At 51.2% G+C, this 25,215-nt stretch overlaps 2 protein-coding genes across 6 annotated transcripts; one reads left to right on the top strand and one right to left on the bottom strand.

Annotated features, from left to right (window-relative positions):
* Positions 1–337: 337 nt before the first annotated feature.
* Positions 338–3,187, bottom strand: MRPL35 (mitochondrial ribosomal protein L35). Its single transcript, XM_061993226.1, has 5 exons — positions 2,839–3,187; positions 2,543–2,747; positions 1,828–1,972; positions 1,395–1,691; positions 338–676 (listed from the first exon to the last, which is right to left on the bottom strand). Exons 1-5 carry the CDS (start codon positions 3,185–3,187, stop codon positions 488–490), a joined length of 1,185 nt encoding a protein of 394 aa, XP_061849210.1. The 3' UTR covers positions 338–487.
* IMMT (inner membrane mitochondrial protein) lies at positions 3,122–24,860 on the top strand. 5 transcript variants are annotated; one of them, XM_061991882.1, is made up of 14 exons: positions 3,122–3,230; positions 8,133–8,209; positions 8,912–9,101; positions 10,541–10,661; positions 11,288–11,365; positions 12,395–12,496; positions 14,440–14,576; positions 16,010–16,113; positions 18,132–18,267; positions 20,007–20,136; positions 22,098–22,321; positions 22,883–23,014; positions 23,245–23,374; positions 24,039–24,860. In XM_061991882.1, exons 1-14 carry the CDS (start codon positions 3,186–3,188, stop codon positions 24,644–24,646), a joined length of 2,214 nt encoding a protein of 737 aa, XP_061847866.1. In that variant the 5' UTR covers positions 3,122–3,185; the 3' UTR covers positions 24,647–24,860. The 5 variants fall into 5 exon arrangements, with proteins under 5 accessions (XP_061847866.1, XP_061847865.1, XP_061847869.1 ...); XM_061991881.1 differs by having other exon boundaries at positions 3,123–3,230; positions 11,285–11,365; XM_061991884.1 differs by having other exon boundaries at positions 3,124–3,230; positions 8,138–8,209; positions 11,285–11,365.
* Positions 24,861–25,215: the final 355 nt, after the last annotated feature.

The following is a 25,215-nucleotide window of genomic DNA, read 5'->3' as shown; positions in this document are numbered from 1 at the left end:
GTGGCCAGTACATTTTAAGACCAGTTATAAAAACTGCACATAGCCAAGAAACACTGTTTTTCCTGACACTCTCTAGCACAGAGACATGGCAACAGCGCTGACACAGCCCCTGCTCCTTTCTTCCCTTCCCCAATGAGTACATTCAGGGAGCTACCAGTAAGTATGGACCACAGAGGTTATTTAAACAAGTTTCTTAAAGATTAAATATGTAGAATCATTCCTTTTAGTGATGTTTACACTGCATTTGTCCACGTTACACACAATCCTGGGAAAACAACAGAACCTGCAGGCGACCAGCTTGATCTCTGCTAAATGAAACACACACTGCAGCTCAAGATAATCCTGAATATTCCTTTATTTTGGGCATTGATACCCACAATTCTGATCAGATGAGAAACATGTTTATTTAGAACAGCTTTCTCTTCTAAAATTAAGACCACAGCACAGGTACCACCACCTCTTTCCCAGAAAGATGCAAACTGCGCTTCTACACACGGAGATTCGTGCGATCGTGATACTTCTGGTAGGGATCATCAACGTACCAGTTCCTTCTTTTCCAGAAGGAAGTGGTCATTTTATCAAGGAGTTTACACTGGGTTCTAGTGCACAATATCAGATCTCTCAATCGCTTCTTCTGGGCAGCTGACTTCTTCCACAGTTTCTTCTTGTAACCAGACTGTGAGAAGAAAAGAGACAGAAAGACTTTTAAGTGGGTCACTGCAAATACACCTTTACAGTGATACTGGTATGTGAATCAGGACAAATCCCCCAGTCTTAGGAAGAACAGGGGCCTCTAAGGAGCTTTTTAAAACTTCCCTACTAGCTACTGCCCTGTAACGAAGAGGAAACAACTAGTCCCTGACACGAACATTCACAGAATCACAGAAGGGGACCTTTGGAAATCATTTAGTCCAACTCCCTTGCAGAAGCAGGTCCACCTAGATCAGGTCACATAGGAACACGGCCAGGCAGGTTTTGAAAACCTCCTGAGAAGGAGCCTCCACACCCTCCCTGGGCAGCCTGTGCCAGGGCTCCCTCACCTGAGCAGTGAAAAAGTTTTTCCTTGTGTTTAAATGGAGCTTTTTGTGTTCCAGCTTCTTTCCATCACCCCTTGTCTTGTCACTGCATACAACAGAAAATAAGTGCTGCCCCAACCTCGTGACACCCACCAGTTAGATATCTGTAAATATTAATGAGGCTCAATATTAATGAAATCTCCCCTCAGTGTATTCCGGACTAAACAGCCCCAGTTCCTGCAGCCTTTCCTCATACGAAAGATGTTCCATTCCCTTGATTATCTTGGTGGCCCTGTGCTGGACTCTCTCCAGCACTTCCCTGTCCCTCTTGAGCTGAGGAGCCCAGAACTGCACACAGGACTCCAGATGAGGCCTCACCAGAGCAGAGTAGAGGGGGAGCAGAACCTCCCTCAACCTGCTGCCCACACTCTTCTTGATGCATCCCAGGATGCCATTGGCCTTCTTGGCCACGAGGGCATGTTGCTGGCTCATGTTCAGTTTATTATAAATCAGGACTCCCAGGTCTCTCTCTGCAGAGCTGCTCTTCAGCAGGTCAATCCCCAGCCTGTCCTGGTGCATGGGGTTGTTCCTTCCCAGGTGCAGGACTCTGCACTTGTCCTTGTTGAACCTCAGGAGGTTCCTCTCTGCCCAACTCTCAAGCCAGTCGAGATCCTGCTGAATGGCAGCACAGCCTCTGGGGAATCAGCCAGTGCTCCCAGTTTGGTGCCATCAGGGAACTTGCTGAGGGTCACTCTGTCCCCTCATCCAGGTGGTTGACGAAGATGTTGAAATATTACCAAAGCAGTCTTACCTGTCTCCTAACCCAAAGGCCGTTGTGCAGCCGGAGGAACCTCTTGACAACAGACTTCACACTTTTCCTCTTCCCGTTCCGTAAGCTGCAGTAAGTGAGGGTCCTCACTGGCTGCTGGAGTATACTTGGAAGTAGAGGTGTGACACTAAAAACCACCCCCAGAACAGAGGAAAAAACAGAACAGGAATGAAGCACCTCTTTAGAAAAGGATGAAGAATCATGCATCTCTTTAGAAAAAGCGATCACTGGCTTGCTGACATAAAGAGAAAGCACAAGGGGCTGTCATTTGTTTCAAGGTTCACAAGAACTCATCTAACAGTACAGCATGGTCCTTAAGGAGGGTGTTTGTATGAATGGCAACCACTGTGCCAACTCCAGTCAAAATTCATCTCATGCATATTATTCCACACAGAACTGCTTGCTTCTTTTGATTTCACATGCCAAAGGTGGTTAAAACCAAAAAGCAAACATTCAGTGGTCGTTGGTGTTCAGAACTTACAACATTAATCATCGGCAAGAGAACTATCAGCTATTTGCAAAGTCTGTGTCTGCAAAGCACGTTCCGTTTCTCACCCCAGTTCAGCTGTTACGCCTAACAGAACTGAAGAGGCTCAGGGCTACAGCAGAGCAGGGGAGTACAGTAAAAGCAGCCCATGAAGCTTCTCAAAGAGGTTTATAAAAGCTCGCTTTGCAGAAAGCACCGCGCAGCCCGTACCTGCTGAGGACTGAGCCGGTGACCGCAGGCGGGTTCCCCCAGAGCGGTGTCCAGAGCGGGGCCGCCGCCGGTGCCCGCGCCGTCCGGACGCAGCGGGCGGAGCAGCCGGAGAGAGGGCGGCCGGAGAGAGCGGAGCCGGCGCCGGGGCCGCGGCCGGCCCGGGGCGCCCAGCGCCGCAGGAGCCCTGCGGAGAACCGGACAGACGCTCAGCAGCCGGACAGACGCTCAGCAGCCGCCCCGCCCCGCCAGCACCCTACACCGCCCCGGCCCCGGCCCGGCCGCGCCCCGCCACCGACCCGCCACGGCCCCGCGCGCCGCCGCCGCCGCCATGTCTCGGGGGCCGGGGAAGGTCACGCCGCGCGGGAGCAGCTGCCGAGCAGCCCGTCCCCGGGGCCGCCTGTTCCCGGTGTGTGGCGGGTGACGCTGGCGCTGTCCCGCGCGTGCGCCACCGGAGCCGCCGCGCGTCAGGGCCGCGGCGCCGGCGGCAGGAAGTGACGCAGGCCCGTGGCGTGTCCCCTGGCCCGCGATTGGGCCGTCGCTCGGCGCCGGAGCAGCGCCGCCCCGGCGGAGCGGAAGCCGCGCTGTGTGTGCGTGGGCGGCGGCCGGCGGCGCTGCCCTTCGGCTGCAGCGCGGGCCCGCGGCCATGCTGCGCGCGTGCCACCGAGCGGGAGCCGCTGCGGCAGCGCAGGTGAGTGGGGCGGCGGGCGGCGCGCGGCCCCGGGGCGGCTCCGCGACCTGCCTCCGTTGCCGGCCGCCTTCCGGGCGGTGAGGCTTGGCGGGGCCCGGGCCGGCCCGGAGGAGCGGGGGTTGCGGCGCGGCGCGTGCTCTGCGCGCGGCTCCGTCTGCTCTGAGTGGCGCGGCGCGCGCGGGCCGCCGTTGGCTGCTCGGCCGTTGAGGAGCGCCGGGGCGGGCGGCGGCTACGGACGGCGGCGCCGGCTCAACTACAGGTCCCGGCGTGCACCGCGCCGGCCCCACGCGGGGCGGACGGGCGCTCCGCGCGCAAGGCATGCCGGGCCTCGTAGTCCTCTACGCATAACCCGCTGCGCGGGCCGGGGCGCGCCGCGCTGCATGCCGGGACCTGTAGTCTCCGCCGCTACCTGGGCCCCCGGCTCCGCTCCCGCCGCCACCTCAGCCACCGGCCCCGCTGCCGCCGCCGTCTCAACCCCCGGCCCCGCCCGAGCAGCCCCGGGCCGCGGCGGCTGAGGCTGGAGGGGCGGCAGGGCTCGGCGGCGGCACCCTGCCGGCCGGCTCCGCGGCGCCCGGGCCCGCTGCCCCGCCGAAGGACGTGACCTTGGCTCCCCGGGCACCTCAGAGGCCTGCCACGTCCCGCCCCGGCGCTTGGCGTGATGAGGAGCTGCGAGGGAAGGGGCCCGTTGGTCCTCGGCGACAGGCACGAGGAGCAGACAGTGTGCAGTGCAGGGTGACAGTGCCCGTTGGGCGTGTGCCCCGAGCCTTTGCCCACGCTCATCTGCAGAGATCAGGGTGAGAATATGCTGCGGAGCCGCTGTACAGCAGCCGGTCAGCTTCAGGAGCCTGCGAGGCTTTATAGATGTAGGGGGACTCCTCTACTAAGGCCCAGCTCGTGTTTCAGGTGTCTGCTGAACGGTGATAAAAATTAACCCGATGAGATCACTTTTATTTTCTGCTGTACACTGCGGCGTTCGTGGCCCTTCACACAGTTAAAAGAGGAAAAGCTGTGTGTTCAGCCCCCTGCTCTCTGGTGGAAAGGCAACTGCTTTGAAGCTGTCAGCCTTTGCCACCCCAGCACCTGGCATGGCCTCTGCTGCTGTAGAAGGCTTGGAGAGCTCTCCAGGCCAGGTCATCTGATGCCCGCTGAAATAAAGCTCAGGGTTTGCAGGCCTGTGGAAAGTTGGAGCTGGGCATTGAGAAGATGGAAAACAGGCTTTTGCAGATGTTTATCACTCTGGCTGTTTGCATGTGTGCACCTTTAAATGACTGTGCAGCGCTGGAAAAGCTGGTGGTGTGCTTTGCAGCGTGGAAGTCTGTGGTCTGTAAATGGTGGAAGAACCATGCAAGCACTGAGAGGCCACAGCACTCTGTACACTTTGTTGTCTGGATCCTTGTTTGTTTCCTTACTTCAGAAAGTCACTTTTTTTTTCCCTTTACTTGCATTTCCTGATGAGATCAAGTATAACAGTTTGGACAGCAAAAATGAGCATGCAATGAAAGAGTTTTTTACACATTTTGCTTCATTTTATTCATATAGAGGGAAATCACAGAATGTCAGAATGGTGGGGGTTGGAAGGGACCTCCAAAGCTCATCCAGCCCAACCCCCTGCCAAAGCAGGTTCCCCTTGATCAGGGGGCACAGGAGTGTGTCCAGGTTGGTTTGGAAATCTCCAGAGAAGGAGCCTTCACACCCTGCCTGGGCAGCCTGGGCCAGTACTTTCACCTCAACAGTGAAATAGTTCTTCCTTATGTTTAAAGGGAACTTTTTGTGTTCCAGCTTCTTTCCATTACCCCTTGTCCTGTCACTGTATACAACAAAAAAATTGATGCCCCAACCTCCTGACACCCACCATTTAGATAGTTGTAAATAGTAATGAGATCCCCCCTCAGTCTCCTCCAGACTAAACAGCCCCAGTTCCTGCAGCCTTTCCTCACATGAAAGATGTTCCATTCCCCTGATCATCTGGGTGGCCCTGTGCTGGACTCTCTCCAGAAGCTTGAGCTGAGGAGCCCAGAACTGGACACAGGACACCAGATGAGGCCTCACTAGGGCAGAGTAGAGAGGGAGAAGAACCTCCCTTGACCTGCTGGCCACACTCTTCTTGATGCATCCCAGGATGCCGTTGGCCTTCTTGGCCATGAGGGCACATTGCTGGCTCATGGTTAGTTTATTGTCAACCAGCACTCCCAGGTCTCTCTCCTGGTGCTGCTCTCCAGCAGGTCAATCCCCAGCCTGTGCTGGTGCATGGGGTTGTTCCTTCCCAGATGCAGGACTCTGCACTTGTCCTTGTTGAACCTCAGGAGGTTCCTCTCTGCCCAACTCTCCAGTCGGTCGAGATCCCGCTGAATGGCAGCACAGCCTCTGGGGAATCAGCCAGTGCTCCCAGTTTGGTGTCATCAGGGAACTTGCTGAGGGTCACTCTGTCCCCTCATCCAGGTGGCTGATGAAGATGTTGAACAAGACTGGCCCCAGAACCAATCCCTTTGGAACTCCACTGGCCACAGGCCTCCAACTCAACTCTGTGCCATTGATCAGCACCCTCTGGGCTCTGTCATTCAGCCAGCTCTTGATCCACCTCACTGTGCACTCATCCAAGCCACACTGCCTGAGCTTTCTGATGAGGATGTTATGAGAGATGGTGTCAAAAGCCTTGCTGAAGTCAAGGTAGATGACATCTACCTTGACTCATCTACCTTATGCACTCATAGAAGACAACAGATTGGTCAGAGAGGATTTCCCCTTGGTGAATCCCTGTTGACTCCAGCTGCCCTGCAGTGCCCCAGCTATGAGACCCATGCTGTGTGCCTGGGGCTTCTCCAAAGGCTTTGCTCTGTCTTCTCTTCCAGGACTGCACAAGGTTTCTTTCTGCCTTTCACAGGACACAGCAACATATGCATGGTGTATTTCTTCCAGATTGTAAATCCATTCAAATCCATTATTAAGAGTAAATAACAGGGGTCTAAACAAACTAGAAACTCCTGGAAATGACACAAAAGGGACAGGAGAAACTTACTTGTAGTTTTCCGAGTTACAGTGATATAGCAAATATAAACAAGGTTATTGTCATGGCCAGAAGAGAGCAATCTCTCTAAAAAGATTGATTTTTAAAAAGAAATCAGTGATTTTTGGAGGTGATTGGATGTGAGGGGGATAAATTAGACTTGGACCTGATCTAGGTGGACCTGCTTCTGCAGGGGGGTTGGACTAGATGATTAAGGGTTCCCTCCAACCCTGCCATTCTGTGATTTGATGATTCTGCTCGTAAACCATTGGTACCTAAAGATTTTTTGGTGGTTGTTCCCCTGGCCAGCTGTGGCAGTTTCTGTTTGTTGCAGCATTTTGAAACGAAAAAGCTGATGGGGCTGTTTGGGATTTGGGTTGTCACTGTGTGTACACTGGTACAGACTGAGCACCTGCCTTTTGGTTGCTCCCATTCTGAGGAATGATGAGTAGAAAGGAGGATTTGGCTAATCATGGAACAGCTCTGCTTGGGAAGGACCTCAAAAGATCATCTGATCCAAAGAGAATCACAGAATGGTAGGGGTTGGAAGGGACCTTTAGAGATCATCTAGTCCAACCCCCCTGCTCAAGGAGATTCACCTAGATCAGGTCACTAAAACCAGTAATCCCACCACAAAACCCAGCCCCCTCACTGGTGTACAAAGCATAAGTGCTGAACAATGCCAAAGGGACTGACATGGAAGTGATCAGGAGAATATAACTCGTGTTGTTGGGCTGAGCTGTACACATAATGCTGAAACATTTTGCACATCACAGGCTTTGTGGTGTGATTGGGTCCTATTGGAAGCACCTCCAGCTGTCGGTTACAGAATGATTTAGGAGGTTTTTGTTAGTGAAGTTCCCCTTGAAAGGGCCAATGAAGCTTCAGTTTGTGCTTCTGGGGCAATCAAGTCAAATAATGACAAATTACAGAAGATGCTTCTTGTCTCCTGTGCATTGTAAACCAGTAAAACCAGCCACAGGGCACAGTCAGGGCTCCTGAAGCTCTCAGGGTGAGAAGAGCACGTTTCCTGTTGCTGTACACGTGCTCCTCTGACTAATTAAAAAGCATTTGGCTGCTGTTCTGGAAAGAATAAGGATTCAGTGTCCCTGCCTTTCCTCTGTTGGGCAGGGATGGGACATGACAAGGTTTGTACTTGTTACTGCCACATGCAGACAGAGAAACCCACCTTCTGGGAATATGTTGTCACAAAGCATCAACCAGTTTTCTTTTCCAAAGAGAAAATTTCTCCTTGCCCCAAACGTCTGAGCATGAGAAAAGTTCCTTTTGTGCCTCACACTGATTTTCCATGAGTCCTGTGTTTCTCCCTGCAATTCACGTGTGTGTCGGGGGGAAAAACCCACTTGAGGGGGTGAACAGTGTTTGTCTTCCTGTAGGCTGGAGTAGCTTAACCAGTCTTTCTGGTAAATCTTAGTTTTCAGGTGAAATATGAAGAGAGAAAACTGTTGGTTAATGTGGTTGGTGTTGAGTAGATGATGAAACATCACTCTGCATGGAGCGATGTAATCTATATGGTAATGTGATGTCTGCCTGGAAAGTGTATGTGGTGTTGATTAATGAGGCAGGCTTGGTTTGGAAGCTGAAGGAGAACTACTTGTATGTCTTCAGAAATAAAAGTAGCTTCAAGTATTAGAGTTTGTAATAGCTGTAAGTGTTTAAGCAGCTGCTGTGGCCTCCTGCACCGCTCACAGCAGAGACATCGCTGAAGAGAATCTGATCTCAGCAGCTGTGCTGCCCAGGCTGGAGGCTGGGAACATAGGCAAAACCAAGACAGAAATAACCAGGGGTGGGGTGGTTTGTGTTGTTTGCTTGGGGTTTTTTTAAAGCTCATTTTCCAAAAGGCCTAATTACTTCTAATTCCTCCTCCCCCTGTGCAGAGCAGCCGCCGTGGGAGAGCGTCGCTGCGGCCGTTCCGCCCGTCCCGGGGCTACGCCAGTCCCTCCGGAGAGTCCGGGTGCGTGGGGGCTGGGGGAGGGAGGGACTGCCTCTGCACATTGCTGCTGGTGGGAACTGCTTTCCTGAGGAACTCTTGTTCTCATGGATCTCTGTGTTCCTGGTTTGCTTCAGTCAGATTTAAATGAAGCTAATCGAGGTGATCAGTGCTTAGAAGGAAAGTTGTGGGTTGCTGCCTCAGCTTTGGGTTGGTTGTGGAGCAGGGATTTGCTGGTGCTGAATGAGGGCTGCAAAGATGCTGAGGGGACTGGAACATCTTTCTTACAAGGAAATGTCATGAGACTGGGGCTGTTTGACTAAGGGGGAACCTCATCAACACATGGGGTAATGGATGTAAGCTGGAACACAGACAGTTTCACTTAAACATGAGGAGAAGCTGCTTGGTGCTGAGGTGAGGGAGCCCTGGCCCAGGCTGCCCAGGGAGGGTGTGGAGGCTTCTCCTCTGGAGGTTTCCAAACCCTCCTGGACACGTTCCTGTGCCCCCTGATCGAGGGGAACCTGCTTTAGCAGGGGGTTGGGCTGGATGAGCTTAAGAGGTCTCTTCCAACCTCCACCATTCCGTGCTCTGAAGTGTGGGTGCAGGGTTTGAAAGCTTCTGGGACAGAGCAGTTGTCCCCAACTGCATGCACAAGACTCAAACTGTTTGATGTTTGTCATGTAATACAATTTACCCAACTTTCACTCTTCTTCCTCCCCTCCTCAGGGTTTCTGTAGGCAAAATCCTGGGTGCAGGTGTGCTGTTTGTGGGTGGAGGGGTAGGTGGCACCGTGCTGTACGCCAGCTATGACACACACTTCCGCGAGAGCGTGGAGAAGGCCGTGCCCTACTCTGGGAAGCTCTTTGAGATGGCACTTGGTCCTGCACCTTACAGCACACCCATGCCAAAGAAACCGGTAAGGGGAGAGCTTTCACCTCACCTTTTCATTTCCCTTTTCTTTCAAGAGAGCATTTACTCTTAGCTTTTATCTTCTTTGTGTTGCTTAACGGTGCTGCTTGTGTGTTTCCCTTCATCATCTTGTGGTCTGTGCATTGCAAAACTGTTGGTTTTATTTGCAGTAAAATAATCCAGTAGGATGCTAACTGAATAGCTGCCCTGCTTAGAAAGAAGTTGGGGAGCCAGAGGGGTAGGTGACGTGCTAGAATTGCCTTATTTTAGAAGCTTAGTGTAATTAGCAGTGTAGCAGGATTACAAAAACTGTTATTTTAAGCTCAATTTATTTTAGAGGGATGAGAAAGTTTTTGAATGAGTAAAGATTTGAAAGGTCCAGAGCCACCCACAAGCATCATACTTTGAAATCTCAGTGACACCACCCTGCAGAAGGGAAAGCTTGGTGCAGCCTTCAGCACAAGTCTGGAAATGGGATCTGGAAGTGTTTTCCTGCATCTGAAAGCAAACGCTTCCCAATTATTCAAGAGTGCTGAAAAGCTGCTCTGGCTGTGGTTGTCCTGAGCTTTCAGAAGTCAAGGTACACATGGCCATCAAGAAAGCCCAAATATTTTTAAAGTAGACTTTAAGAAAGCTGTTCTTAATGAACAAGAGAGTATCAGTTAACCAAAACTGTACCTGTTCTGGTTTTAGCTACACTCGGCTTGTGATCATCCACGATCCTAATGCCTCCCAGGAACCAGCACATTTCACACAACTGACTGGTCAGATGGCAAAGTTACCTTGTGGCTTTGCATGATTGTTATTAAAGGATTAATATCACAACCCCTCAGAGTACTCTGTGCTTGAGGAGGCGTTTGTCTGCCCCAAACCCTGGCATCAGGTCCTTTTAAAGGGAAGCCAGTTGTGAACTCTTGATCATTCCAGCCAAAAGCATCGTGTTTGTTCTGTTTTTAAAGCACATCTTTAATTGTGCACTCACCTATCTCTAGAACTATTATGTGTGGGTTTTTTTCCCCTCAACTTGAAAAGGAATTGCCTAGAAACTGGGCAGGATGGGAAAGGTGACTGGGATTGTGTCAGACCTTCATGTAGTTTGTAGAGTTTCTGTATTATCTGTGGTCTTTCAAAGCACTCTGAAGTGTTTGGGATGTTTGGGAAGTGACATTATTTACTTTTGATGCATACCTTAATAAATATTTGTAGTGAAAACTGCCACCTCTGTGCTCTTCAGTTTTGGGGAGGTGAAAACTGTAAAGATTCCTTCTAAACTTAAAATCAAGGCAAGAAATGGTTTGGCCTCGCTACTGTTTTCATGTGCACCTTGCATTTAGATTTCAGACCCAGCCATCTGGATGTGGAGATGTTCTTTTCCACTATAATGGAATCAGTGAGGCACAGGCTGTTCAGAAAACTGCTGATAGCTCTTATTTTTGATCTTTCAAGATACAACAAGGTCCACTGAAGATCTCATCTGTAGCAGAAGTAATGAAAGAGTCTGAACAGCCTGCTACCAAATCCCAGCTGAGCAAAACAGAAGCTGTTGCTCCTTCTGAGGAAAAAGAAGGTACATTTGTAGAATGTGATGTAGAGAGAAGCAAAAGAGCTAATGGTCTCCTGTATCATATGTGCTAGGGCAGGTTAGAATAGTCCTTTGGAGTGGCTGAAGTTGAGTACGTTGTAATTTCTTAGAATTCATGTTGTTTTCTTTTCAGTCCTAAGAAATTTTACCTGAAATGACTTTCTCTCCCTATTTTGAATTAAATATATTCTGTTTGGACTCTAAGATATAAACAGTGACTATCCTGCACAGTCTAGGTGTGAGGCTCAGCAGGAAGAGCACTTTGGGTGCTGCACTCTGGGGCCGTTTGCCTCCTCTTGTTAATGCAAGCACAAGGAGCTTAACTTCAGATCATTTCTGAGCTACTGTAAAGTTAGATCAAATGTGACTGGTTTAGAGAGGAACAGTTGTGACATCTTTATGCATTTATCTCCCGTGTCTGTGTGGGTGCCTGTGTTTAAGTAATACCTGGTTGCTCTTTGCCAGAGATTTTTCTCTTTCTGGAAATAATATCATCAGTGTCCAAATAAGACTCTTTTCCAGAGGAGAAAGGTTAAGTCTTACATCCTTTTTTTGGCATTATAGCTGATAGATACTAACTGGATTTGTTCCATAACTGCATTTATCAGCAGGCAAGGCTGCAGCACAGATCATCTCTGCAACGGGTGTAGCCATGTCAGTGCCAGCTCCGGGGATACAGACTGAAGAAGGTGAGAAAGGTCATGTGAACAATGAGGAAAACACACAAAACCCTGTAGCTTGGAGTGCATAAATTCTTACCTCTGTGCTGGTGTTTGGCTGTTTTTAAAGGCACAATTCTTTGTGCCGCTGGAAGAAGAAACAACTTCCATCGTCTGTTAATAGGTTTTTAACATATTAAGCAGCTGAGACATACTTGGGTGAGGTGTAGGTGTGAAGGCAAGAGGCAAATCTGCCTTTATGCTGGACTGAACTTGTCCAATCCAGTTTGCCTCTGCTCTTTGTGGCTTTCTGATCAAGGTTCAGCCAAGTGTGTCTGCCCAGGGCCAAGTGAAGACACTGCATGTATGCTTTGACTCAACAAGAAGCACTAGCTTCTGTGTGATAGTCTCTTTCAGATGAGATTCTGTGGATTTCTTTCTGTATGAACACATTTCATAGAAAGGATCCCAGCCATAAGCAAACAGGTTTTGAGTTAACATCAGCACTATTCAGAGGTAACCTGATGGCTGTTGTCAGGGCCTGAACCTGAGAGCTGAGAACCTGGGGCCCTCCTCAGTTCAAATGCAGCTGCTCTTGAGAGAAATACTCAGGTCAGTGCTCACTCTTAAGGCATTTTAAGCAGCCTCAGTAGAGGGTAACTGTGGCTCACTGTAGCCCTCTCACCAGTTTCTCTTTATTTTGACTGGACTCTCCAAATATGCTGAAGGAGAACTGAAAAAAGAGTAAGAACAGATATTCACTTAAAGTTTGGCTCCATAACTGTTCTTGCTTTGCCTTGCACTTCTGCATCTTGTTCATTTTCATAACTAGACAACAAAAAATCTGCAGATGCACAAGAGAGATTGGTGCTACTGTCTTGAATTTTAAGAAGATGTGAGACTGGCTTTTGTAATTCTGGGTACACAAATGCTTGAGGTTGTTTCAGCGTGGCTGTAGTCAGGTTTATAAAGTGATACTGACTAACAATCAGCTTAGAAAAGAAAGTTACTTCCCTGTGGTAATTTGAGGTCTCTCTTAAGCAGTTTGAACTCTTTTAGGTAAAGAACAGGAAGGGTCCCATGCTCTAAAGGAACGGTCCCCAGAGGAAGTTGCAGCCCGGCTCGCCCAGCAAGACAAGGAAGAGCAAGAGAAGGTGTCGGGTGAGTCCCTCCTGAGAGGTTCCCTGTATGTGTTGTATGTGACAGAAGAGTTGGACTGTATTGGCTTTAGAGTTCCAAGTTGGTTGCACACCTCCTGGTTGCTGTCCCTGTGTTGTGTTGGCAGAATGAGTGGTGCTGAAGCTTCTTCCACCCACTAAGAAGTAACCGACAGTGAAAGAATGGTGGAAAATTTGGGGTGGAATGGACCTCCAAGGTCTCCAGTCCAGACCCCTGCCTGGAGAGTTGGGGCAGGTGAGAATGGACTAAAACAGCCTGTTTCAGAAGGCACCTCCAATGATCATCTAGTCCAACTGCCTGACTCCCTCAGGGCTGACCAAGCTAAAGCATGTTGTTAAGGGCCTTGTCCAAAGTGCCTCTTAGACACTGAGAGGCTTGGAGCATCAACCACTTCTCTAGGAAACATGGAACTCTGTTCCTTGTTTGGCCACCCTCTAAAAGTATAAACAGTGATTCTTCCACAGGAAGGTTGCTCAAGGCCTTCTCTCATGGAGATTTGAAGCTCTCCAAGGATGGAGATTGTTCCATCTCTCTCAGCAGCTTTGCCAGTGCTTGTTAAGATGGAGAACTTGATGCATCCAATTCATTTCTCTTGTTGGCACTTGGATCTGTTGCCTCTTGGCATTTCACTGGGCACCTCTGGTTCAGTCCCTTCCTTTAGGTGTGGAAGGCATTACTTAAGATACCCCTTCAGATTCTATTCTTTAGCCTAGAAGCCTGGAGCTCTCAGCCTCTCATCTGTCACGTGCTCCCATCCTCTAACCGTCTTCATAGAATCACAGAATGGTGGGGGTTGGAAGGGCCCTCCAGAGCTCATCCAGCCCAGCAGCCTGCTAAAGCAGGTTCCCATTGATCAGGGGGCACAGGAATGTGTCCAGGTGGGTTTGGAAACCTCCAGTGAAGGAGCCTGCACAACCTCCTTGGGCAGCCTGTGCCAGGGCTCCCTCACCTCAACAGTGAAATAGCTTTTTCTTATAGTTAAGTGGAACTTTTTGTGTTCCAGCTTCATCCCATCACCCCTTGTCCTGTTACTGTCTACAGTAGAAAAAAGGGATGTCCCAACCTCCTGACACCCACCCTTTAGATATTTATAAATGTTAATAAGATCTCCCCTCAATCTCCTCTTCTCCAGACTAAACAGCCCCAGTTCCCGCAGCCTTTCCTCGTGTGAAAGATGCTCCAGCCCCCTGATCATCTTGGTGGCCCTGTGCTGGACTCTCTCCAGCACTTCCCTGTCCCTCTTGAGCTGAGGAGCCCAGAACTGGACACAGGACTCCAGATGAGGCCTCACCAGGGCAGAGTAGAGAGGGAGAAGAACCTCCCTTGACCTGCTGGCCACACTCTTCTTGATGCATCCCAGGATGCCATTGGCCTTCTTGGCCATGAGGGCACATTGCTGGCTCATGGTTAGCTTCTTATCAACCAGCACTCTCAGGTCTCTCTCCTGGTGCTGCTCTCCAGCAGGTCAATCCCCAGCCTGGTGCATGGGGTTGTTCATTCCCAGATGCAGGACTCTGCACTTGTCCTTGTTGAACCTCAGGAGGTTCCTCTCTGCCCAACTCTCAAGCTGGTCGAGATCCCGCTGAATGGCAGCACAGCCTCTGGGGAATCAGCCAGTGCTCCCAGTTTGGTGTCATCAGGGAACTTGCTGAGGGTCACTCTGTCCCCTCATCCAGGTGGTTGATGAAGATGTTGAATGAGACTGGCCCCAGAACCCATCCCTGTGGAACTCCACTGGCCACAGGCCTCCAACTCGATTTCCTCTTCATATAACAAATGAAGATGGGAACAAATGAAGATGGGAAACCACTCACGGAGAAGTGCCTTTGCTGTGGCAGAGATGTGCTGAAGCTCTTCCACCGAGTACCTAATTCTCATGCTCTTTTCTTTCTAGTTTAACTCAGGTAGTTGCTGTTTCTTTGCAGCCCTTGCAGCATCTCTGGAGGCAGCCCTGAGCAGCACAGCCCGTGTCACCCTGCAGGCCATCACGGCGCAGGAGGCGGCGGCGCAGGCAGTGAACGCTCACTCGCAGGTCCTGAGGGAGGCCATGGACAACTCTGAGGTAAACTGCACACATGGGCACTTGGGGTTTCTTCCTTTATGGAGCTCAGCAAAATGTTTCATTTCACAATGAAACATAGAATTGGAAGCTCTTCTTGCAGTGGCCTTGCTTTTCTCACAGTTTGGCCTCATCTTCCCACTGTGTGGAATAACACAACTGGTTTGCTGTTACAGTTTTGTTTTCTACTCCCCTAACTCCTTTAAAGCAAACTTCAAGTCAATACATTAAAGTCATCAATACCTCAAGTCTTCACATTGTATCTGAATTCCTTGTGTTTCCATTCCCAACCCCATTTGTGCCAAGATATCAGACTATCATGCTGTCCATGCTCATATCACTGTGCCCACCCTGGTCATTCCATTGAACTGTGCCCTTTGCCCTGATCTTCTTGCTGGATTGTTCATTTCTTGTCTGGAAATGAGAAGGGGATGTATGAGCAATACCAGCTTGTGGTTCTGGTGTGCCAGTCACAGGGCTCTTGTGGAACTGCTGCTGCCCACACAGTTCTGGAGCAGAGAATATAATTTAGTGGTGAATCAAACAGGGGCATGTGGGCAACTAAACAAGCACTCAAGATTTATTCTAGTAGTTAGTAAAACAAGTGTCTTAAGAGTTTGCTTTGAAGCTTAATACTTAAGCTTACTTTAAAATTGAGCAACTTCAAAGTATTATGGGACTTTTAAGCTTAAAAGCAAATTCAGAGTATTTAGAGTATTGTACTTCAGTACATGGAGAGACGTCCTCTAAAAACATGGTGGCACCATAGAGTCATTCTGCTGCCTGGACAAATGGCTGCTGTGGCTGTTAAAAACCAAACCAAACTGGAGCATCTTCCTTATGAGGAAAGGCTGCAGGAACTGGGGCTGTTCAGTCTGGAAAAGAGGAGACTGGGAGGGGATCTTAGTAACATTTACAAGTATATAAATGGTGGGCGTCAGGAGGTTGGGGCACCTCTTTTTTGATGGTATCTAGCAACAGGACAAGGGGTGATGGGATGAAGCTGGAACACAAAAAGTTCCCTTTAAACATAAGAAAAACACTATTTCACCTTGAGATGAAGGAGCCCTGGCACAGGCTGCCCAGGGAGGGTGTGGAGTCTCCTTCCTTGGAGGTCTTCAAAACCTGCCTGGACACATCCCTATGTGACCTGATCTAGGTTGACCTGCTTCTGCTGGGGAGTTGGACTAGATGATCTCTAAAGGCCCTTTCCAACCCCTCCCATTCTGTAGTTCTAGGAAGCCAAACCAAACCATTAGAAGAGAAAACCCCATTTGTAAAGCTTCCAGCTGAGCTGTTGGTAAAACACAGGAACACTGCTCAGTGAGAGTGAAATGTGCAGCAACGTGTGCATCTGCTCAGGCTTCAGGGGTTTGTTAGAGAACTCTGTTATTTAGTGATCCTAATGACCCTAATGAGGAATCTGTGCTTCTCAGGCTTCTGGGGAGAAGAAGTCGTCTCAGTGGCGTACCCTGGAGGAAGCGCTGAAGGATCGGAGGAGGGCGGTGGATGAAGCTGCTGATGTCCTGCTCAAAGCCAAGTAAGTTGCTCATTTTTAAGGCTTCTGGAGTGGCAAGGCAGTCTTGCCTGTGTGAAGGCTGGCAGGGACCAGGTGAGTTTCTAGAAGGTGTGTAATCAGCTGTGTTCATCTTCAGCTGACGTGTTTGTGCCAAGTCAGGAAGGTTCCACACGCTAAGGAACATTTCACTTTGCACTGTGGACATCTTTGGTGCTTGTGCACATAGTCCTTGCTGTACCAGAGTCTGAAACAGTCCTGGTTCATCTCTTTAGTACTTATAGTGTTGGCAAGTTCAAATCAGATTAAACAAATATCCATAATCCTTCCAGTATGATTTTGGGATAATTTTGTCAATATTTAACCTGTTGTAAGGACCCCATCACTGCACTCCCTGTGCTGAGGCAGTACCATCACTGCCTTCTTTTGGTTATCATGAAAAATGAAGCTTCACAGCATGGTTTGGCAGTTCTACCTGTCAGCAGAGTTGTTTTTAAGGATTTTATTAAGTGTGTGTCTAAACACATGAATTCTGGAGTGGAGCCCTGCTGGTGACCCAAAGCTCTGCACAACTGCCTGATGTGTGTGCAGTCTGGTGTGTAGATTCACTGCAGGGGGGGTTGCAGGAGCAGCACTAAGATGAGAAACAAAGCTCCATGTTGCCCTTACAATGAGGAGAGAAAGAATTTTGGAACCTCTTTGATGCTTCTGAGGCTGAGAAGGCACCATCAGCCTTGCAGCTGTATGAGGAACCTTCTCAGAGAATCCCAGAGTGGTGGGGGGTTGGAAGGGATCTCCAGAGCTTGTCCAGCCCAACCCCCTGCTAAAGCAGGTTCCCTTTGATCAGGGGGCACAGGAGCATGTCCAGAGGAACCTCCACACCCTCCCAGGGCTCCCTCACCTCAATAGCAAAGGAGTTTCTCCTGATGCTCTGGTGGAACTGCCTGTGTTGCAGCTTGTGCCTGTTACCCCTTGTCCTGGCACTGGATACAATAGAAAAAAGGGATGTCCCAACCTCCTGAAACCCGCATTTAGATATTTGTAAGTATTGATGAGATCCCCCCTCAGTCTCCTCCAGACTAAACAGCCCCAGTTCCTGTAGCCTTTCCTCGTATGGAAGATGTTTCATTCCCCTGATCATCTTGGTGGCCCTGTGCTGGACTCTCTCCAGCACTTCCCTGTCCCTCTTGATCTGAGGAGCCCAGAACTGGACACAGGCCTCCAGATGAGGCCTCACCAGAGCAGAGGAGAGGAGGAACAGAACCTCCCTTGACCTGCTGGCCACACTCTTCTTAACACCCCCAAGATGCCTTTGGCTTTTGAAGCTCTGTGCTGACTGAAAATAATTAAGAAGTGGAACTGAGGTTCTAAAGAGTAAACCAAAGCTGCACTCCCCCACCTCCCCCATGCACCAGCTTTCATTGTCTGCTGCTCAACCACATGCCTTCACTTTTTACTTTCTTTCCAAGCTTGCTCCTTATTCCAGGGGTGTCATAAAAACCTCCATTGGTTTGAATTTGGACAAGGAGCATTTTTTCACATTTCCCTTGATCTCCAGTTGTTCTTACTTACACAAAAAGAAAGAATCTGTCTGTCCAGGGCTGTATGAGTTTCCTCCCACCCTCGTTTACCTCCAGCACTCACCATGTCCAAGAGCCTTCTGCAAGAGTAAGCCATCTGTATTAAGTCTCCTCGTCCCTCTGCTGTGGGAGGGAGATGTTTTCCTTCTCGTTCCAACTTAGTTTGACTAAGTCCTTTCAGTGAACTTCTTCATCCTCACCTCCAGCTAAGTCCTGGGTGTTAATCACACCATAAACAACTCTCATTTTACATGGAACAGATGTGCTGACACCTTTAGGTTTCAGGCTGTGGGAAAGAAAGAATCTTTACTGCTGGCATCTGAGCCGTAGAGCTGACAGATGGGAAGCACCAGTGGAGTTACCCAGTAGTTCTTCCTAGAAACACAGATAAAGTAAGCTCTTCTTTGGGGCTTTGTTGTAAGACTTTGATGTTTTAGAATGAGCAGCTGCTTCTCTTTTCAGAGAGGAGCTGGAGAAGATGAAGGGTGTGATTGAGAACGCCAGGCAGGCTCAGCTGGCCGGGGCCAAGCCTCACATCACTGCGGCCGAGGAGAATCTCCATCACATGATAGTGGACTTGGACAACGTGGTGAAAAAGGTACTGCCCAGTGCTGCCATGGGCCCCCCACAACTGTCTCCACAGCAAGGACCACGTGGCAGTTTGTGCTGACCTCCCATTCCCAAACCCTCTGTAGCAGGTGAAGTGTTTTTGAAGTGTAAACGCTGTCCTTTCTTAGAATCACAGAATCAGTTTGGCTGGAAAAGCCCTTTAAGCTCTTGGAGCCCAACCCCTCCCCTCACACTGCCAAGGCCACCACTAACCCATGGCCCTCAGCACCTCAGCTCCACAGCTTTGCATTAGCTCCAGGGATAGGGACTCCCTCACCCCCCTGGGCAGCCTGTGCCAAACAACCCTCTTAATGACAAAGTTCTTCCTAATCTCCAGTCTAAATGTTCCCTGGTGCAACCTGAGGCCATTTCCTTGTGTTCTGTCATTCATGGGAAAAGAGACCAACCCCCACCTCACTTACATCCTCCTGTCAGGGAGTTGCAGAGAGTGATCATGTCTCCCCTCAGCCTCCTCCAGACTAAACATCCCCAGTTTCTTCAGCTGCTCCCCATTAGACTTGTGCTCCAGACCCTTCCCCAGCTCCTGTTCCTGTCTCTGGACACGCTCCAGCACCTCAGTGTCTTTCCTGTAGTGAGGGGCCCAGAAGTGAACAAAGCACTTGAGGTGCAGCCTCACCAGTGTTGAGTACAGGGGGACAATCCCTGCCCTGGCCCTGCTGGTCCCAGTATCTCTGGTACAAGCCAGGATGCCATTGGCCTTCTTGGCCACCTGGGCACACTGCTGGCTCGTGTTCAGCTGCTGATTAACACTCCCAGGTCCTTTCCTTCCAGACAGCTTTCCAGCCCCTCTGCCCCACGCCTGGGGTTTTTTAGCCATACTCAGCCTTTGAGGTGATGATACTCCCAGTAATCTCACATAAGAAACATTTAAACATAAGAAAAAGCTATTTCACTGTTGAGGTGAGGGAGCCCTGGCCCAGGCTGCCCAGGGAGGTGTGGAGGCTCCTTCCTTGGAGGTCTTCAAGACCCACCTGGACACATCCCTATGTGACCTGATCTAGGTGAACCTGCTTCTGCAGGGGGGTTGGACTAGATGATTTCTAAAGGTCCCTTCCAACCCCTACCATTCTCTGATTCTATGTCAAGATCTTTGCCAGAACCCGAACCCTGTGCCAAGGGAGCCTGCTGCCAGCCCTTCCTGGAGACCACTTGTCACTCTTTACATTGGATGCCAACAGGAATTTAGGTTAGGGAGGAGCAGGAGCAGTGTGTGTTAATGACCTGGTGGGTAAAACACAGCTCAGAAGACTGCAGAAGAACTTTAAAGATGAAGTTTCTCTCCCTTTGCAGGACAGCTGATAAATTCATCAGGTGTGTTTTGAGTGAATTTGGCCTAAGAGTGGGAGCATCAAAACTTAGTGAGAGGAGGGCAGCCCTGAGAAGATGAGCTTCCTGGGCCTGTGTGATAGCTGTAAGCACAGAAAATGAGACACATTGAAAGATGTGAGCTAAATTTAAGGTATTCTTTTGGTCCTGTCTAGACTCCAGCCTGGCTGTGTAGTTAGTGTTTGTGGGAGATGGATTAGTGGTAGTTCCAGCCAATAATGACTGGATATGAGAGGTTTGGTATCACAGAGTAGGGTATTTCTCCCCAGGAGAGTTTGCTGTGGTTAGAATGGAGGTGAGGCTGATAACTGACTCAGGGCCTGCCTCTGTTCTCAATACTTGCCTTGAAAAATAACCTGATCTCATTTTGGCTTGTTACAGGTTCAGGCAGCACAATCTGAGGCCAAGATCGTGGCTCAATACCATGAGCTTGTGGCTACAGCTAGAGAGGAGTTCCAGCGGGAGCTTGACAGCATCACCCCCGACGTGCAGCCCGGCTGGAAGGGGCTCAGTAAGTCTCCCATCACAGGGGCACTTGGGCTTTGCAGTGTTTGTGTGATCACTGAACATCCAGCCTCCTCTTTTCCATCTCATTTGGTTAGTCTGAAGGGAAAACGAGTTGACAATAAGGGATGTAAACAGGTGATAGGAAGGGGGTTAACTGTGGAGCCTCCCTGGGCTGTATGGGAAGTGACACACGATGTAGCTCTCCTGTGATAAATACCAAAGGGTAGCTGAAAGGTCTCTTCCTTCCCCTGGTGTCCCAGGGAGAGAGAATTCACTGTCCATGCCCTCCCTACCCCACTCTATGTTCTTTCTGAACTCAGCTGGTGCAGTAACTCACCTGGAACCACAGAGCACGCTGCCCAGCAGCACTCAGGAGGCGTCTGACCTTTGTGCTGTTCCCACTGCAGTTCTTTGCCTGAAATCTCCATGAGCTGCCTCTCCTTGCGCAGGAGAGAGGAGTTTGTGATCACTGTCCTTGGGAGGGAGGAAAGGGAATCTCCTTGTAGCTTCAGGGCACTCATTTTCCTTCTGGTGTGACCTACCTGAGGATCTCCAGGGCTGACTTGTCAGGGTCTGGGACTTGCTGCTGCTTGGGACTTTCTTTCTTAACCAACTGCTGCTGGCTTTTAAGAACCTAGAAAGGTCAGGCTAAAATGCCAGGTGTCCTGTTGCACTCCAAGCTTGCATTCCTTGCTTTGGTTGAACTTCAGCATCTGTCTGTGGGTTTCCAAAGGTGATTTCAGTGGTGGGATGTTTTGGGCTATGTCCTGCCTGTACCACAGAGGCCCTTGTACTCGACCTACTGTTCTTCCTGAAGACTCAAACTCGTGTTTAAGTCACTGTAGATAAGAAGCTGTTAGTTTTCTGTGTTACTTTTTGCATGTCTCACTTGCTGTAGTGAATGTGCATTAACTTTTCCAACCTCTCCTCTTTCTGTTGCAGAGATAACTGACTTAGGTGAGTCCCTGTAACTTGTGACTGTCATCTCCTCTCTGTCCTTTTCCTGTTTGTGTGGTCTGTCACACTAAATTCCAGGCAGTGCCATCAAAGGGGGGTGAACAGTTGCATTCCTAACGATTTCAGGCTGAGGAATGCTTTGGGATCCCTGGCAGCAGCTGTCCTGGTTTTGCCTGGGAGAGCAGCACTTCCCAGGTCAGTGTGAGCCAGGTTGGAATTCCCTGTGTGAACTGAAGCTGATCAGTGGGTGCTGCTGAGACTCCAGTGAGAAACAAACTCTGAGCAGTTCCAGGGAAGCTGTGTGCAAGGGCTGGCTGAAGGACTGTGGTTTCACTTGCTTTGGACCCTGCAGGAGTACTGTCCTGAGCAGTGCCTGGCTTTTGGGACAGGCCATACAGCTGTACCCAGTGCAGAACACAGCTGCTGCTTGTGTCCTCCTGCAAACTCCTTAGCAGGCACTGATGTGGTTGTGCTCCCTGCTGCTCTTTGAGTAGCCAAACCTGAAAGGTACAAATTGGGGTAACAAATGTGATGGGGACCAGTTGGTCTAGAGGACTGTTGGGGAGAGAACCTAATTCTGGCTGTTTCTCCCAGTGACCTCAGTGTTTTGATGATCAAATTTGCATGAGTTTATAGCCAGCTGGAGGTTGTGGTGCTGGGGTTTTACATCCCCTGCTGCTGCCTTGTGCTGTCACACAGAGCAGGAAACAGGCAGGGCTGCTGACAGTCTCATCTGACTGAGTGTGACATGGATATGGGAGCATAAAAAATAGCTGCAATTTCAGAGGAATGAAGGTGCCCGCTCAGACAGAAGGGGCTGGCCTCAGGTGTGGCTCACAGAGTGGCACCAAGGGGGCATTAGCCCAGGTCAGGGGCTTGAACCACCTGGCAACTCTTGGTAAAGCACATTCTCTGATCCATCAGGTGGAGCCTCAGTGCTCTAGGGGCAGGGGGGCAGTTTCTCTGCAGCCCTTCCCAACACCCTCCCTGTGTTGGTGTTCCTTTCAGCCGGCCAGTTGTCCACAGACGACCTGAACTCGCTCATCGCACACGCCCATCGCCGCATCGACCAGCTCAACAGGGAGCTGGCGGAGCAGCGGGTGAGGGAGCAGCAGCACATCGAGGCAGCCCTGCAGCAGCAGAAGCTGGAGGACAAAAAGGCCTTTGAGGCAGCTGTGGCCAAAGCTCTGGAGCACCACAAGAGCGAGATCGAGCTGGAACAGGAGAAGAAGGTAACGTGGCATTGATGTGCCTGCCCGAAGCTCTGTCTCAGAGGCTGTGAGAGTCAGAGGAGGGGCACTGAAGGGGTGAGTGCTGGGGGCTGTCCAGGAGAGGTGTGCATGGGAAATGGTAAAGAGGCAGCTTGTGCAGAGTTAGGGTGGTAAAACACAGCACAGCAGGGATTGGCTGTCCTGGCTGCCATCACTGCTGGGGATGGGGTCACCGGGGGAAAGGAGAATTTGATCTCACTGGGTGTGAGCATCTTGGGGCTGTTCCATTTAAACATAAGGAAAAATTACTCTGCTGTTTGGGTGAGGGAGCCCTGGCCCAGGCTGCCCAGGGAGGGTGTGGAGGCTCCTTCCCTGGAGGTCTTCAAGACCCGCCTGGACACGTTCCCGTGTGACCTGATCTAGGTGAACCTGCTTCTGCAGGGGGTTGGACTGGATATCTCTAAAGGTCCCTTCCAACTCCCACCATTCTATGAAAGATGATCCCATCCCTGCCAGGGGTGAGAGTGTGCCCTGCTGGGTGGCACAGGGGCAGCTGCAGGGTGACAGGTGCTGGTGTTGCAGGTGGAGGAAGTGCGGGAGGTGATGGAGAGCGAGATGCGGACGCAGCTGCGGCGGCAGGCGGCCGCCCACACCGACCACCTGCGAGATGTGCTCAAGATCCAGGAGCAGGAGCTCAAGGAGGAGTTTGAGCAGGTAAGGGGGGCCCCAAGGGAAGCAGAGTGGGAGAACTGAACCCTAGCAAAGCACATGCTTCATGGGATGGGAGTCCTGAACATCTTCCAGGATGCAGGCTGCTTGATGAAAGTGCCTGAGCGTGGATGGTTGTTGGTTAACAACACTAGATTGATGGAAACCTGCCTTACAAATGAGTGAGATCTGATTTGTCAGACCAGAAGCAGCTGTTCTGTATCTCTCTGTTTCAGAACCTGTCTGAGAAGCTCAGTGAGCAGGAAATGCAGTTCCGGCGCCTCACCCAGGAACAGCTCGACAACTTCACGCTGGATATCAACACTGCGTACGCCAGGCTGAAGGGCATCGAGCAAGCAGTTGAGAGTGAGCACCAACACCCCCTTTTCTTAAGGACTAAAGTCGTGATCCCCTTGTGCCCGTTGCCCAAGCCTGGCTGCCAGAGCACAGGCCCAGAGCCCACAGGCCTGGGGTTGGTGCCTGGTCAGCAGCACCCACCAGCTCCCCCCTGCACCAGTGCTGTTGCCTGGTTCCCCCCTGGAACTGAGGAACAGACTTGCTTTGAGACCAAGTGTTGAGGGGCTGGAGCTGCTTTTGCAAGTGGAGTGTTTTAAGGGATGGCCATTCCTGCTTGTGTTCACAGAACATAGGGAGTGGGGGGTGGAAAGGACCAACTCCCTGCTAAAGCAGGTCCCTATCGAACAGGGGGCACAGGAATGTGTCCAGCTGGGGTTAGAAACCTCCAGAGAAGGAGCCTCTAGCCCCTCCCTGGGCAGCCTGGGCCAGGGCTCCCTCACCCAACCACTGAAGCAGTTTTCCCTTGTGTTTAAGTGGAACTGTGCGAGTTCCAGCTCATGTCCATTGCCCCCTGTCCTGCCACTGGACACTAGAGGAAAAAAACCATCACCCCACCCCCTTGCCCCCCACCCTTTATATTCTTCCCAGCATTGGTGAGGCCCCTCCTCAGAAGTCCCAAACCCTTCCCTTGGTGCGCCCCAGCTCCGAGCCCCCGTCTCTGCTTGTTGCGCAGGCCACGCGGTAGCGGAGGAGGAGGCGCGGAGGGCGCACCAGCTGTGGCTGGCGGTGGAAGGCCTCAAGTCCTGCCTGAGGACGGGCTCCGAGGACGGCCCCACAGAGCCGCTGGCGGGCGCGGTGGCCGCTGTCAAGTCGAGCTGCACCGACGACGCCTTCGCCGAGGCTCTGACGGCGGCGCTGCCGGCGCAGTCGCTGTCCCGCGGCGTGTACAGCGAGGCGGCGCTGCGGGCACGCTTCCGCACCGTGCACAGGCTGGCCAGGAGGGTGGCCATGATCGACGAGACCAGGAACAGCCTGTACCAGTACTTCCTGTCCTACCTGCAGTCGCTGCTCGTCTTCCAGCCGCGGCAGCTGAAGCCGCCGGCGGAGCTGAGCCCCGAGGACCTGGATCCCTTCAAGCTGCTGTCGTACGCCTCGTACTGCGTGGAGCGCGGCGAGCTGGAGCTGGCGGCCAAGCTGGTGAACCAGCTGCGCGGCGAGGCGCGGCGCGTGGCGCAGGACTGGCTGAGCGAGGCGCGCCTCACGCTGGAGACGCGCCAGGTCGTGGACATCCTGACGGCCTACGCCAGCGCCGTGGGGCTGGGCACCACGCAGCTGCACTGAGCCTCCCGTCTGCTCGCGCTGGATTCGGTTTCAACCCCTCGGCGTCTGTGCGTCGGGTTTGTTTTCGGTCTGTCGTGACAAACACCTTCAGGAAGCTTCTGGCCCGTTTGTGTAACAGTTTTGTTTCCCCCATCGGGCTTGTGCCCCAACCACATTAATGTGCTGCCATTAATGATTTGCCACTGTCAGCAGAATAAAACGAGGCTTCAACCAATGTTTCCTACTCGGTCTCCTGTTTAAACACGTCAGGCTGTGCCAGAGCAGCCCTGCTCCAGGACCTGAGGAGGACAAAGCTTCCCTCGGTTTTGCTCTTTTCAAGGAGCAAAAATTCCCTGCTGAGATCAAGCTACCCCTTAATTGTACAGCTCTACACAATAGCCCTGAGGCCAGGCTGATGTAGACACTTCAGCTGGTGCCAGAGCTGATTCCCTCTGTCAGACCTGCTCTGCTGTAGCTTCAGGCCACCCAGCTATTTTTACCTACAACCATAAAGACCTGGCTCCTTCCTTCTTTTACCTTTAAGTTCTCAGATGGGTCTAAGCTCGTACCCACAGGGGCTGCCTTGTTGC

Source organism: Colius striatus, chromosome 3, assembly GCF_028858725.1.
Source record: "Colius striatus isolate bColStr4 chromosome 3, bColStr4.1.hap1, whole genome shotgun sequence".
NCBI classification, from domain to species: domain Eukaryota; kingdom Metazoa; phylum Chordata; class Aves; order Coliiformes; family Coliidae; genus Colius; species Colius striatus.
Note: the sequence above shows the minus strand (reverse complement) of the source record. Positions and strands in the feature narration are given on the sequence as shown.

Bases quoted from the DNA above. Each gene is read 5' to 3' on its own strand.
- MRPL35 (XM_061993226.1), bottom strand. From the start codon at position 3,187: ATGGCCGCGGGCCCGCGCTGCAGCCGAAGGGCAGCGCCGCCGGCCGCC. The intron at 1,692-1,827 runs GTAAGACTGCTT...GCTGCCATTCAG, and splicing joins GCCTTTGGGTTAGGAGACAG to CAGGATCTCGACTGGCTTGA. The intron at 677-1,394 runs GTGAGGCCTCAT...TTCTTCTCACAG, and splicing joins TCCCCCTCTACTCTGCTCTG to TCTGGTTACAAGAAGAAACT.
- IMMT (XM_061991881.1), top strand. From the start codon at position 3,186: ATGCTGCGCGCGTGCCACCGAGCGGGAGCCGCTGCGGCAGCGCAG. The intron at 20,137-22,097 runs GTAAGTCTCCCA...TGTTCCTTTCAG, and splicing joins GCCCGGCTGGAAGGGGCTCA to CCGGCCAGTTGTCCACAGAC. The intron at 23,375-24,038 runs GTGAGCACCAAC...CTTGTTGCGCAG, and splicing joins CATCGAGCAAGCAGTTGAGA to GCCACGCGGTAGCGGAGGAG.